The sequence below is a fragment of the Egretta garzetta genome, unplaced genomic scaffold (assembly GCF_000687185.1).
Source record: "Egretta garzetta isolate BGI_Z169 unplaced genomic scaffold, ASM68718v1 scaffold256, whole genome shotgun sequence".
In the NCBI taxonomy this organism is placed as follows: domain Eukaryota; kingdom Metazoa; phylum Chordata; class Aves; order Pelecaniformes; family Ardeidae; genus Egretta; species Egretta garzetta.
The window spans coordinates 1,373,865-1,386,494 of NW_009260073.1; the positions used below are offsets into that span (position 1 = coordinate 1,373,865).

Below are 12,630 nucleotides of genomic sequence, written 5' to 3' on the forward strand. Positions count from 1 at the left end.
TTAATTATCAAGTTTCTTCTTAGACACAGAACATTTTAAAAATCAGCAGTTAATGCAATACTCTGAATACAGTGTACATACATACTTTTAAGTATGGTCTTAAATGGTTTTTTTTTTTGTTTGCTTTGTTTTTTGGCAGATGGTGGAGCAAGCAATTTTGGATTGAATTTCTTGACTTTTATCATTCTCTTCAATAATCTTATTCCAATCAGTTTGTTGGTCACGCTTGAAGTTGTTAAATTTATCCAGGCATATTTCATAAATTGGGTAAATATTATTTTTACAATATGTATTGACTTCTAAAATCAAGTGGTTTACAAGTAAGTGAAATGATTGATTGCTTGTCTATGTATACTTTTTTCATTTTTTTCAGCCTTTTTCTTAAATAAACAGCATACTTAATTATTAACATTATTATTACTGGCATCTGAGAAGGTAATAAAAATGGTTTTATTTATTGCTTTTATACCTGCACCAAATTGCTTTTTGGAGCATGTTTTTATATGCTTTGTACTTTCTCTTTATTAATATTCAGGTATCAGTGTCATCTGATCAGAAGAAAGTGTTCCGCAGTCCAGTGGAGTTTTATCCAGTTTCATTTCTTCCTAAGCATAGCCCATGTTTTCTTATTTTTAGTATTTTGCTGATTTTACCACCACCACCATAGTTTAATGGGGCTTTTTGTACAAAGCCAGCATCTATTAGCATTGTCTCTTATGAAATACAAAAAGATCATTTTGGCATCCTTTAATTTTTTTTCTTAATGAATTCATGGGGAAAAGAAGGGTTTACTCTGTTTGGAGTAGGGGTGAGGTATTCTTCTTAAAGCCATGCAAGTGCTTTTAATAGCATACCTTCAATTTTTCCATTTTTTCCAAATGTAAACTAATCATACCATTCTGAACTCTTTAATCTGATTCCTTGATCAAATGTCAGAAATAGATTTGTGTGTGTAAAATATGATGTCATGCAGGTATAGATAAAAGTGTATGTGGAGTAAGAGGTGAAGTGTAGCCTTTATTTTAAAAGTTAAATTTTTTTGTGAGCAGTCAGCTGATTTTGATTTCTTCATTTTTTTGTGCTGTAGAACAAATTGTTGGCAAAAAAGAGCATGCAATGAAATTCTTCCTTTATGTTCTGTATTCTAAAATTAGTACTTAACAAAGGCTCATCCATTTTGAACATGTAGATTGGCAACTATTTATACCACAAATCTGAAAGGCTTTTAATTTCTGTTGTGTTCATTTCTGTTATGTTGCTCCCCCCCCATTTCAAGTCATGAGGCATTAGTTGGTTTTAATTTATCTTAATCTAGGACTCTAGACCTTTATTATCATAAACATTATCTTTGTGTGTGTGCATACCAGAAGTTGGTCATCTGCAATCTATTGTAGTACATTGCCATACTTCACAATGTTTTAATCTTTTATTGTACTTAAAAATAAACTCCAATTTATTTTTTTTTAACAAGGAAAAAAAAAGGACAAAAAACCACCACCACCACTTATAATGTGCCCTACATTTATTGTATACTCTTAAACTTATCTTCATGGTTTTATCTCAGGGTATATTTCTCTTGCTATTTAGCAATGACTGGTTGTGAATACAATATAAATCACTAAGTATTACAATGTAGTATTTCTGCTTGTTGCTAAATATATTTTAGATGCATGGGTACAAGTTTTTCAATAATACAGACCACTGGAAACAATCGGAGTAAAATCTCAAAGAATCGTATAGATTTTGTTTTTAAAGAGGTAATCTAATTTCTTCTGGGGATTTTTGGAAGTGATCTGATTGTGTCTGTGGCTTCCCGTGTTGAAATAATCATAAGTAGGTAACTTTGTTTTCATGTTCGGTCTGCTCTTCTACACTTACCTTTTGTGTTTGTGCTGTATTTTTGTAATAACTTATGGAAGACCAATTCTTAAATATTTATACTTTTATTTTTTTATCTGTAGGACATAGACATGCACTATGAACCTACAGACACTGCTGCGATGGCTCGTACTTCCAATCTCAATGAAGAACTTGGACAGGTAGAAAAAAATTACTGGATCTAACTCAGTGTGTGAAATTATTCTTGTGGTTTTACAATTTAAATTATTAAAATAATGGGAGGGTTTATTTTAAAAAAAAAACCCTATATTCTTGCCTTAGTCTTTTTTTGCTTATTTCTATTTTCTTCATTTTGTCAGATACTTCTATAAACACTGTGCAATATGTGGGAGTTAAATTTCTGAAACTAGTATTAAAAGAACAAACACTCCTTTATGTATCAATGTGTATGTGGTAATCACAGAAGGTTTAAGCGTATCATTAAAGTTACAAAATCAGAGGAATTCTGAGCATTACAGCTGTCTGGCACAAAAATTGAGTCTCTGTACGTGCACTAGGATTGTGTGCATCTTTAGTATGTTGGGTTTTTTTCACATGGTCTGCCTTGCTCGGAAGAGACAGTGGGTATGCTCTAGGACTGAATCATGGTTGTATACATTCCCTCTTTTTTTACCACTGAAGATTGGAAGTGGTGAATGGAACAGGGACTCACAGCTGAATTAAGCCCTAGAAATTCGGGATTAATTCTTCATTTTGCTTTAGAGTTCTCTTCTAATACTGTAAAATCAGTTTGGCTTTTCACAAGAGATCACTCTCTGTATGTTCTTCATTTTATGGAAGCATGACTTTGTGGAAAGAGTATCTGGGGCAGAGGGCATGCTTCCAAGAAGCACTACACATTGTACTTGCTGTTCCAGTCACTTGTATTTGCAGTCTTGCTTTGAAAACATGCTAAACATTGTGCTTTCTGTTACACTGACTGGTGATGGTAGAGTGATTCTGTGGAAAAAATAGCGCTCATTTAATTGAACTGTGTTATATGCACAAGTATGCATATTCTTGCATTTAGAAGTTTTCATAACTAATTCTTTAGTTTATTGCACTGGAGTGTAAAAGTTGCTTTTAGCTTTCCATGAACAATCAATAATAACATAACTTTAGCCATATAGCAAAGAAGTCTTAGTGACTAATACTTAAGACATCTGCCTTTTGGGAAAACAGTAGTGCAGGTTAACATGTTCTAACATTGGTCTCCATAGAGAAGATCAGGGCCTTTGCCTACTGGGTTTAAGAAGTATGTGCAGATAGCAGAAAATTTTATTCTCTTCCTGGCCTTAAAGAGGAGTACAATCTCCCAATCTCCTCTAGTGGGGAAGAGACACTGTTGAATCTTAACTTTACTTCTGTCTCATTTTACACAATCTATCTGTTTTTTCTCTCTCTGCAGTTAGCTTACTAGCCACATTCCTAGACACATTGCCTCTTTTTGACTTTGACAGTTCTTGTCTTAGTTTCTTATGTTTCTCATCAAAGTCTCCTTCACCACCAAGATGTAGCCAGAGTTCTTGGGATCTCCATGCACTTTGACAGATTTTTAATTTAAGCAGATTTTTGTAGGGAGACCAAAGGACTCTTTGCTGACAAAAGGAGCAAGTGTCTTCTCTGAAGTACAAGGGCTGCACATAATGCAGAGATTTCCCCCAAGAGATCTTAAGGTTTTAAGAAAGGCAAAACTTTGGTGTTGGAAAAAAGGTTGAGTTTTCTTAGCTGCAATTCCTGCTTTCCCATTCTGCCCACATATATACACAAAAAAAAAAAAAAAAAGTTTGAGGCATAAACCTGGCATGGAAAATTTCTTCTAACTGCTGGTTTGGCCAAGTCATAATCCCTCAGAAACAGAATCTCCTACAGAAAGTAGGAGATGCTGAGTAGATTTTACTAATATATAGCCTTACTAGCTCCATCTATAATGCAGTTAATTTTAAAATACTTGAACTAGTAGTTTCCAGAGGGGAAGGGTAATAGGAGACCTGGAGTACGTAGAAAGGAACGTATTTCTTCCATTCCTGCAGCTTGGCATTTCTGAACTGTTGGGTTTTTACTAATGTTTTGGCTTTAAGAAGATCCTTCTGTGTCAACAAGAGGGGTTTAGAAATGCATATAGATACTTCTATTTTACCGTATAGCTTTCTGTTAGAAATGAAATATTTTACTAGTAAAGCCATTGCATTTCAACGATATATAGAGCAAGGAATAGTTAAGTATACCACCATGCACTGAAGCAAGCTTAAGCTTCCTGACATCTCGGTTGATTGCTGTTTTTGGAAATGGGTATCAAGACTGCCAAGTTTATGTAATTTTTTTTTTCTATAAACTATAAAGATTGCAGAACGGGTAAAAATATTTAGTGTGTTGATAGTTATGAATTGTACTAGATATGTAAATAACTGCTGAATGTTAATTTATAATGAATTTTATCATTCATCTAGGTCAAATACATATTTTCTGACAAAACGGGTACCCTGACATGCAATGTCATGCAATTTAAGAAGTGTACTGTAGCAGGAGTTGCTTATGGGTAGGCATTTTTATATACTTTCTTTATCTGTGTGCCTTTCTTTTCTTCTGCCTGTGCATATGTACCCATGCATTAATACTACAGTTAAAATAAAATAAACTTACGCCTGGCAATATATACAACTAGAAGTCAGTTTGTTTGTGACTGTGAAACGTTACTTACAAGAAGTATTATTACATTAGTCATGACATCTCTTTCTGCAAAAAGGAACAAAAATAAAGTTTAGATATCAAAGGCTTACTGCTATAGCGCAACTTCAGCATGCATTTTTTTTCTATCGCTCAGTCTGTTTAACATTGTTACTGAAAAAGTGTCTTCCCTCATTCTTGCAAAACCTTGTATCATTGCCTATGCTCCATATTTTATGTAGGCACATGCTCTTGAACTAAATAATATGCAAGATGAACAAGAATTTGAATTACAGTACTGTAGCATGAACTGCAGTACTGTAGCCACTGTCCAAGTGGCTTTTATGAATACTGTTACAGTGGCATAGTTCCAAATACCAATGTTGCTATTAAGAAATCTTTCCAAATAAATGCCAACAAAGCATTTTACTATTTCTGTGTCAGCAATTGCAGACAACTCCTTCAACAGTCTGTAAAAGCCTCAAACTTCTAAGACTGTTACTTGAAAAAAATTCATTGGAGCAATAGAGGAGGAGCACCTACATTGTAAATGCCAGTGTGGCTTACCAGAATGTGAGATGCAGGACCTGGGCTGATCTCGGAGTGTTCAGCAGCAGATAATTAAGACACCTCTAGAACTGCACAGAGACCAGGCAGAGATTATGAAATTACATGTTGGGCTTGTGCTAAAGGTGATGATTTAGCTTTTGTGGCTTTATCATTTGGATGCCTTTGAAAATCCTAAGATTTTCAGGAGTCTAATCTAGGCTTTCTGTTTTGAAAAAAACTTAGATCCTTAATGCATTGACCATACTGATGGTTTTTTTAATTAACAGTTGTAATAAAATACAGTTCTAATCCTGATATTTCAAGTACGTATATAAATGTGTGTGTATATATATATTGGGCTCAGTTTCAACCGTGAGGTAATTTATGACTTCAGAGAAATGTCTCTGAGGTAATTATTTTCAAATTCTTTGTATAGCAGTGTTTTAAGGTAAAAAAATAGATCAATGGTAGTGACACTTAACATCAGTATTTGGTATTCAGTTCATTATATATCTTCATCTGAAGTTGGTATAACACAAATTCTAAAATTTCTTTATGAAGCCTAGGTGTGAATGTATTTGTTTTAGAAAAAAAAAAACTTGTTCTTTCTTGCTATACTTTCCTGCTCTCATCCACCCCATTTTGAAAATATGTAGACCAGGTTTCTGATTAGCATCACTGTTTAGAAAGCAGAGTTTCTCTTTACAATAGCCATTAGAGCATTTCTCATAGCTACTTGGAGAACAGAGTTACTCTGTCTTTCTGTATTGATGCAAATAAGAAGTTGGGAACACAGAAAAGGGTAAAAGTGACTGTTCCATCTCCCATGCCTCTTCTTGCTAAGTGTGTTATAAATCGTGATATATGTAAACCTGTGTCATCACAAGGCAGAGTTCTTCATGTGCTATGGCTAGCTTTGTTCATCAGCATTTTGTGAACTCAGCCAGACAAGCTGCATTAGCATGCTTTCAGATAATTTTAAAACTACCTTTTGTTTAATGAGAAACTGTAACAATGTATATATACTGAAATATAAAGCAAGATTTGTAAAGAGAGCAAATGCCTTTATATCTGCTGGTATAAGTTAGTAAGTAGACAAGCTTTCAACTGAAAAAAAATGTCATTTATAGCTTATGAAGCCTCAAGAGAAACATCTAACTTTTGCAATATTTTATTGTTATCTAGGCACTAGAAAAATACTTGGTTGAAATACCTTTAAAACTTTTTTAGTAATTTAATTTTATTAACTAAATCCTTTTTTATACATGACCAAATTTTTTAGCCTTTGTGATTCTTTTTCCCCTCCCTGTATCTGTTCTTCCCTTACTTCTTATGCAGCCATTGCCCTGAGCCTGAGGATTATAGTGTTCCTTCAGATGATTGGTAAGCTTTAAAAACCATTTAGCATGCAGTGTTTGTTGAAGATTCAAGCTTAAAAACAGTGAGCGAGATTTTTTTGCTAGTAGGATCACTGAGGTATACTACAGTTACTCTGCCAACAATCCTGTACAATTCAGAATTGCTTTTTGGAGAGAAAGTTTTGTCATTTATTAAGGTAGTTGGTATTATGGTAACTTTGATCACGCTTTTCTCTGTTACTTAGTAATAGGTTAGTAATAATGTCTAATATGGTTGACAAAAAAGTCAGTATTTGAGAGTGAAAAATATGTAATACATTGTTATTAACACTTTACTTCCTACAGATAGTTTTAGAATGTAAGTACTACCTATTTCTTAATTGAAGCTGAGATTAAAGTACCCAAATACACCTGGGGCCAACATCAATCTCTTTACGGGGACCTCAGGAGAGACCTCCGGGAAGTCCTAGCTTCCTTTCTGCTGCCATCTGCATGACACCTTGTACTACTTCATCATTCTTTCTTAGACTAAATAACCAAATATTTGCAATAGTGTTCAAAATAAGCTCAGATAGATCGGTGGAAAATGTCATTTACAGTCTTTAAGTTATCACTATTGTATTCGTTGAAAGTCACATCAAGATAAGTCACGCAAAACTGTAGTATGTTGTCTCCTTAGATTTAAAAAGTTTGAAGGAAAAAACTTGCTTTTCTAATTATTAGAATTAATAATTCTTTCTTTAGATTAAAAAAGAAAAATTCATCCCACATACACATAAAAAGTGGTACACATGCACACCCCAAAATCTTACCTGATTTGAATATCCTCATTTGATACAGCAGCAAGATGTTTCTTACAAAGATGTACAAGTTTGCTTAACTGTGCACAAGTGTGTGGTTTCATTAAAATAATGCAATGCTTACATGAAATTAAGCATGCTTCCTTATAAGACATTTATGAAATAAGACTGGTTTTGACTAATACACATTAAAATCTTGATAAGCACATCTGAAATGGATAAACTGATGCCTAAACAGTAGTTCAAAAAAAAAAAAAAAACCAAACAAGTACTTCCCTTTTATAGGTGATGATCATCTTGTAAATACTTATGAAATAGGATACTTAAGAACATTTTTTTGTTTGTAAATCTATTGTGATTGATAGAATCTGTTTATGACAGTAACATTTCTAGTCCTAAAATTACTAACTTAATTTCAAATCTCTTAAATCTTAATTTTTTTGTATTAGAAAGAATTGGTTTCCAGTTTGACACAACATATACCTGCAAATATTTTCCCTTTTTTAGCACTGAAAATCTGGAAAATATATTGAAGTCTTTCTGTCAGGAAACTTTAAGCAAACAAGGCTTAACCTTAGACTCCAAACAAATTTAATGTATCTGAAGTTGTTAAAATCTGGCACTTCAAGACCCGTCTGCTGTGCATTAAAAAAAAAAAAAAGTCTTCAGGAATGAGGATCCTCCGAATTTCTCACTTTCATAATAGGGTTTTAGAAAAAGAAGTCCTTGAGCGGTTATGTAGAAGAGGTACTGCCATTTTATATTCCTTCATGATAGTGCAGGACTAGAACAGCATGCTTCTGGTTTTCATAAAGAATCTTTATACTGCTCTTGATGTATGTGGCTTATCCTTCAATTTAAATCACCGAATGTGTTCACTCTCTTCTAAGATTATGTGATCCAAGGTAAATGAAAAAATACTTTCTTCCAACTGGGTTTGCGTTTTAGCACTGTTTGGTTTTAGTGAAATTCAAGCTGAACTACATTGTCTTAATATTCAACAGCCAGCTGTTGAGTCTTCCTAGAAGTATCTGCTTTTTTTGAACTCTCAGCTTTAGCCAGAAGACTTGTGAAATTTGAAAGATGTTTGTGTACAACTTTATTTCTCCAGAGCCATCTCCACCTTGCATCTGTTCAGTCCTTTCCTACTTCACTGTTGTTACTGTGTCGTCTTTATACATCAATTTACTAGGTTCCTTTTTGGTCATGAGTAATAGAAAACAAACCCTCTCCATGCAGACTTCCCTGATGTCTGAACTCAGTTTACCTACCCCTTTCAGATACTGGACTTTCTTCTCTGCAAACATTTGCAAAGCTACTTTCTCAAAGAAATGTGATCTCTTCAGGCATATCTTGTTCTGAGTCCCTCCAATAATCTCATTCTATGGAGATCAGAAGACAAGATGACAGTCTTGCATTGTAGGTTTATTTTTATTTCATCCTGTGTTTCCTGAAGTCAGCAGAAAAACTTCATTGAATTTGAGTGTATTTATATGAATCAAGGTTTATTAAAGTTAGATAAACTCTGGAGATGCGAAACAAGTACCTTTTCACTTCATTTTCTCATAATAAGTGATTGCAACCTTTGTTGTAACAGTTACAAACCAAAATTTATATTTGACCTTAGGACAGTACTGTGGGTGATTTGTAAATGAATTGTTAAGAATATGCTAATGGTGATCTCTTTTGTACTTAATTATTTCTAGGCAGGGCTCACAAAATGGAGAAGAAAAAACCTTTAGTGACTCATCGTTACTGGAGAATCTTCAAAGCAATCATGTAAGTTATATAGAAACAATTACCGTTGTTTTGTGAAATCAAACCATTGCTTTCAGCAAGTCAAAAGATTGTCCTTGGAAGGAAAATAAATTGCATGTTTATGCAAAATCAGCATGCCCTCATGAATAATTTTATAATTCTTTGTTGTTGATACATGTTAATTAGCACCACCTGGAAATAACATCTAGTGTTAACTTCTGGAGAGCCTATTTAAAGCAGAGTGGGCTCCTGTACTTACCTGCACAGGCTAGTTTCAGTACTAGTAATGTGGACTTGGAAAAGATACCATCCTGTTTCTGCTATTGTCTAGAGAATCCTTGGTGCATGGGTGATTTGAATCTTGGAAGTTTTCTGGTAGTTCTATGGTATTAAGTGTTTGTGTGTATGTGTGTATATATGTGTGTGTGTGTGTGTATATATATATATATATATAAAAGCTATAAAAATGCACTTGTATACATCTTAAAGTAAAAAATTCAGGCATAAATTCGAAGAGGGGTTTCACCACTGTATGTTAAATGTGTTCTGAAATACTTTGGAAAAGAATCTGTAATTCAGCCTTTTGAATACATCTTAGAGGACTTGGGAGCCCTTAGTGGAAGAGGACAGGAACCTGCTCCCATTAGTGTTTCTGCACTGTGGAATTAAAGTTAGGTTTTCAGAGATTATTATGTTTTATAGAAAAATTGCAATGTTGTCTTGATTGTTGTCATTCTTAGTCTGAAATACTGTAAATATGCTATGAAAAAAATCCAGTTGAGGTGGCAGCTGCTTTGAGCTTATTTAGGGGGAATGCTGGGATTTCTTTTGACCAACCAGTCAGGAGTCAGTTTGTTCATTTTGCAAATTTTAGCTGTACTAGTCAAAATCAATCAACTATTTTGCTTATATACGCTCTTTTCCCCTCTCCTGGCTAAATCATTTTAAATTCATTCAGCTTTGTAGACTGTGAAGTGCCCAAGACATTCATCTAAATGTCTTCCTTTAAAAGCTGTCTGCCTGACCTGGCAGCATTTTTCACATGATTTTCGGGTTTGGTTGATACATCTTTCTAAAGGTTCTTAAACAGTGGTGTCAAATATAGCGTTAGACAAAAGTAATGTAAAATGGAATATTTTTAGTAAAAAAGACAACATCCAAAGAGACTTTAGTGAATACTAAAGACAAAAACCATTTCAAAGTAAAATTCTTTCAATACAGCATTCATAGACTCATAGAATCGTTTAGGTTGGCAAAGACCCTTAAGATCATCAAGTCCAACTACAAACCTACTGCTGCCAAGTCCACCACTAAACCATGTCCCTAAGCACCGCATCTGCACCTCTTCTAAATACCTCCAGGGTATTTATACTCAACCACTTCCTTGGGCAGCCCATTCCAATGCTTGACAACCTTTTCAGGAAAGAAATTTTTCCTAATATCCAATCTAAATCTCCTCTGGCACAACTTGACGCCATTTCCTCTCATCCTATTTTTGTGGTTTAACCCAGCAGGCGGATGAACCCCACCCAGCTGCTCACTCACTTCCCTCTCCCTCTGTGGGATGGGGGAGATAATAGCCTGTCCCAAGCAGCGGTAACTCTCTCCCCGGCTAACTCCCCACCCTGAGCATCTTGTTGTTTGCTCTGGAATAGCCCTTTGGCCAGTTGGGGTCAGCTGTCCTGGCTGTGCCCCCTCCAGCTTCTTGGGCACCTGGCAGAGCAGGGGAAGCTGAAAAAGTCCTTGACTAGTCTAGGCACTACTTAGCAACAACTAAAGCATCAGTGTGTTACCAACAGTATTCTAATACTAAATCCAAACCACAGCACTATGTCAGCTGCTAGGAAGAAAATTAACCCTATCCCAGCCGAAACCAGGACACCTATTCAGACTTACCTTCCCTATAAAATGCTAATTTGAATTATTTTATGTTTCTGGTTATATACTTTCGATTGTTATGAAAACAAATGTCACTAAATTCTATCTATATAGCCTGTATTGAAGTACAGCCACAAGAAGTTACTCCGCATGCTGAAATTAGTGTACAGATAATGTGTGTTTTGTTTAGTTTTTGATAGTTTAAAGAAGAAAGGAAAAACATTAACATTTTCTTCAGTGTTATTTGTCCATATCTATTACTACGTTTTAGTTAGTTACTGCTTAAATGATTAATTGCTTTCTGACATCTTTTTTTTAGCCAACTGCACCTATAATATGTGAGTTTTTGACAATGATGGCAGTGTGTCATACAGCAGTTCCAGAAAGAGAAGGTGATAAAATTATATATCAAGCAGCATCTCCAGGTGAGAATCAAATAATTGAGTGAACCTATGGTAAAGTATTCTATCAACTCAACAAGCAAATTTTATTCAAAGTGTATTGGGTTTTTGAGATTTTTTTAATTTCAGAAGACATCCCTCAAAAAGAATTGGTGTCAGCTAAAATCAATCTTGTCAAAAAACCATTTAGACTTTTCTAATTTGCTTTAGAAAATGCATATGGATGTCTTGTGGATTATGTAAGGGCAAAGGGTGATTACCCATACAGCGTTCCTAATGTGGTGTCAGATTGCTGTGGAAGTCTGAAGGAACTGCTCAAATGCAAGTGGAAATCAAACCAGGAGACAAATTGATTGTGAACCTATTCTGTACTTGGTAACCATGGTATTGATTTAAAACAAAGACTGTGTTTGTAATCAAAAATGAACAAAAGATGTTTTTACCAGGATAAACATTGTGGTAAGTTCTACTACAGAGTGAGAAAAGATTATACTGCAAAATGGTGAAGCAGAGCAGAATGATTAAAATATCAGCTCTGCTGAGCTAATGTATTATAACAAGCTGTGATGCTATGATGGGAGAAATTACATGAAGCACAGAGCCTCCAGCCTTCCTCTTCCCTGTCTGCCCCAGTCCTAGATGGCCATGTCTTTGGAAATTCTGTCCTTCAACAATTGGAAAACAAGGACAGAGGTAGGTCTGTGAATAAAGCTAACTGGGCCATGGCAGTGTTTTATTGGGCATGACGAGCAAATTCAGTGCTGACATCTTTGAGCCATTTGGAGAGAACTGATGCCTATGGGAGTCTGAGTTGCAGCTTGAAATGTTTCCTGAATGTAGGCATTGAAGCTATCTATTACTTACAGGAATGATTTATCACTCTTCTTCTAAAACAGAACTCACACAAAAAGGAAAGTACCTTGTCCAGTGCCCTACTAAGGCGCTTGCCTGGCAATTGGGAGTTTTGTTCTCTAAGCAACATTTAATCAACATTCAAAATTCCAACCACCTGAAAGTAGGCTTAATGGGGAGAAGGAAGGCAGGAAGGCTTGCCTCTTGATGAAGTGGTGTCATTGTTTCTACTGGAACATATAATTCATTAGTTTACAACTTAAACTTTGAAGAGGATATTCTTGCTACTGAGCAGAGAGGCATCTTTCTTTGGGGGTTTATTTTCTCTGAGTTGTAAACTCATTTCATCACAGATTTAACAGGAGAAACATCTAATCTTAAAAATCTATACAGGAAAAGGGAAGTCAAAAGCAGAAAAGCTTGGACTGTGTCCAGTAAATCATGGGGTATACTAACAGTTTTCTGGTACATCTGTAAAATAACTACTTG

The 12,630-nt window shown here is 34.9% G+C and overlaps 1 protein-coding gene across 7 annotated transcripts in view; it reads left to right on the forward strand.

Annotated features, from left to right (window-relative positions):
• The window catches only part of ATP8A1 (ATPase phospholipid transporting 8A1), a 116,432-nt gene that overhangs the window by 37,628 nt on the left and 66,174 nt on the right, over positions 1-12,630 (forward strand). For 6 of the 7 annotated variants that reach the window (XM_009641250.2, XM_009641249.2, XM_035896759.1 and 3 more), the window contains 6 exons: positions 140-267; positions 1,962-2,039; positions 4,329-4,417; positions 6,433-6,477; positions 8,959-9,031; positions 11,208-11,313. In XM_009641250.2, the coding sequence (XP_009639545.2) occupies positions 140-267; positions 1,962-2,039; positions 4,329-4,417; positions 6,433-6,477; positions 8,959-9,031; positions 11,208-11,313 (519 nt within the window). The remainder of the gene's footprint in view (positions 1-139; positions 268-1,961; positions 2,040-4,328; positions 4,418-6,432; positions 6,478-8,958; positions 9,032-11,207; positions 11,314-12,630) is intronic. The other variant, XM_035896758.1, reaches the window with a different exon arrangement.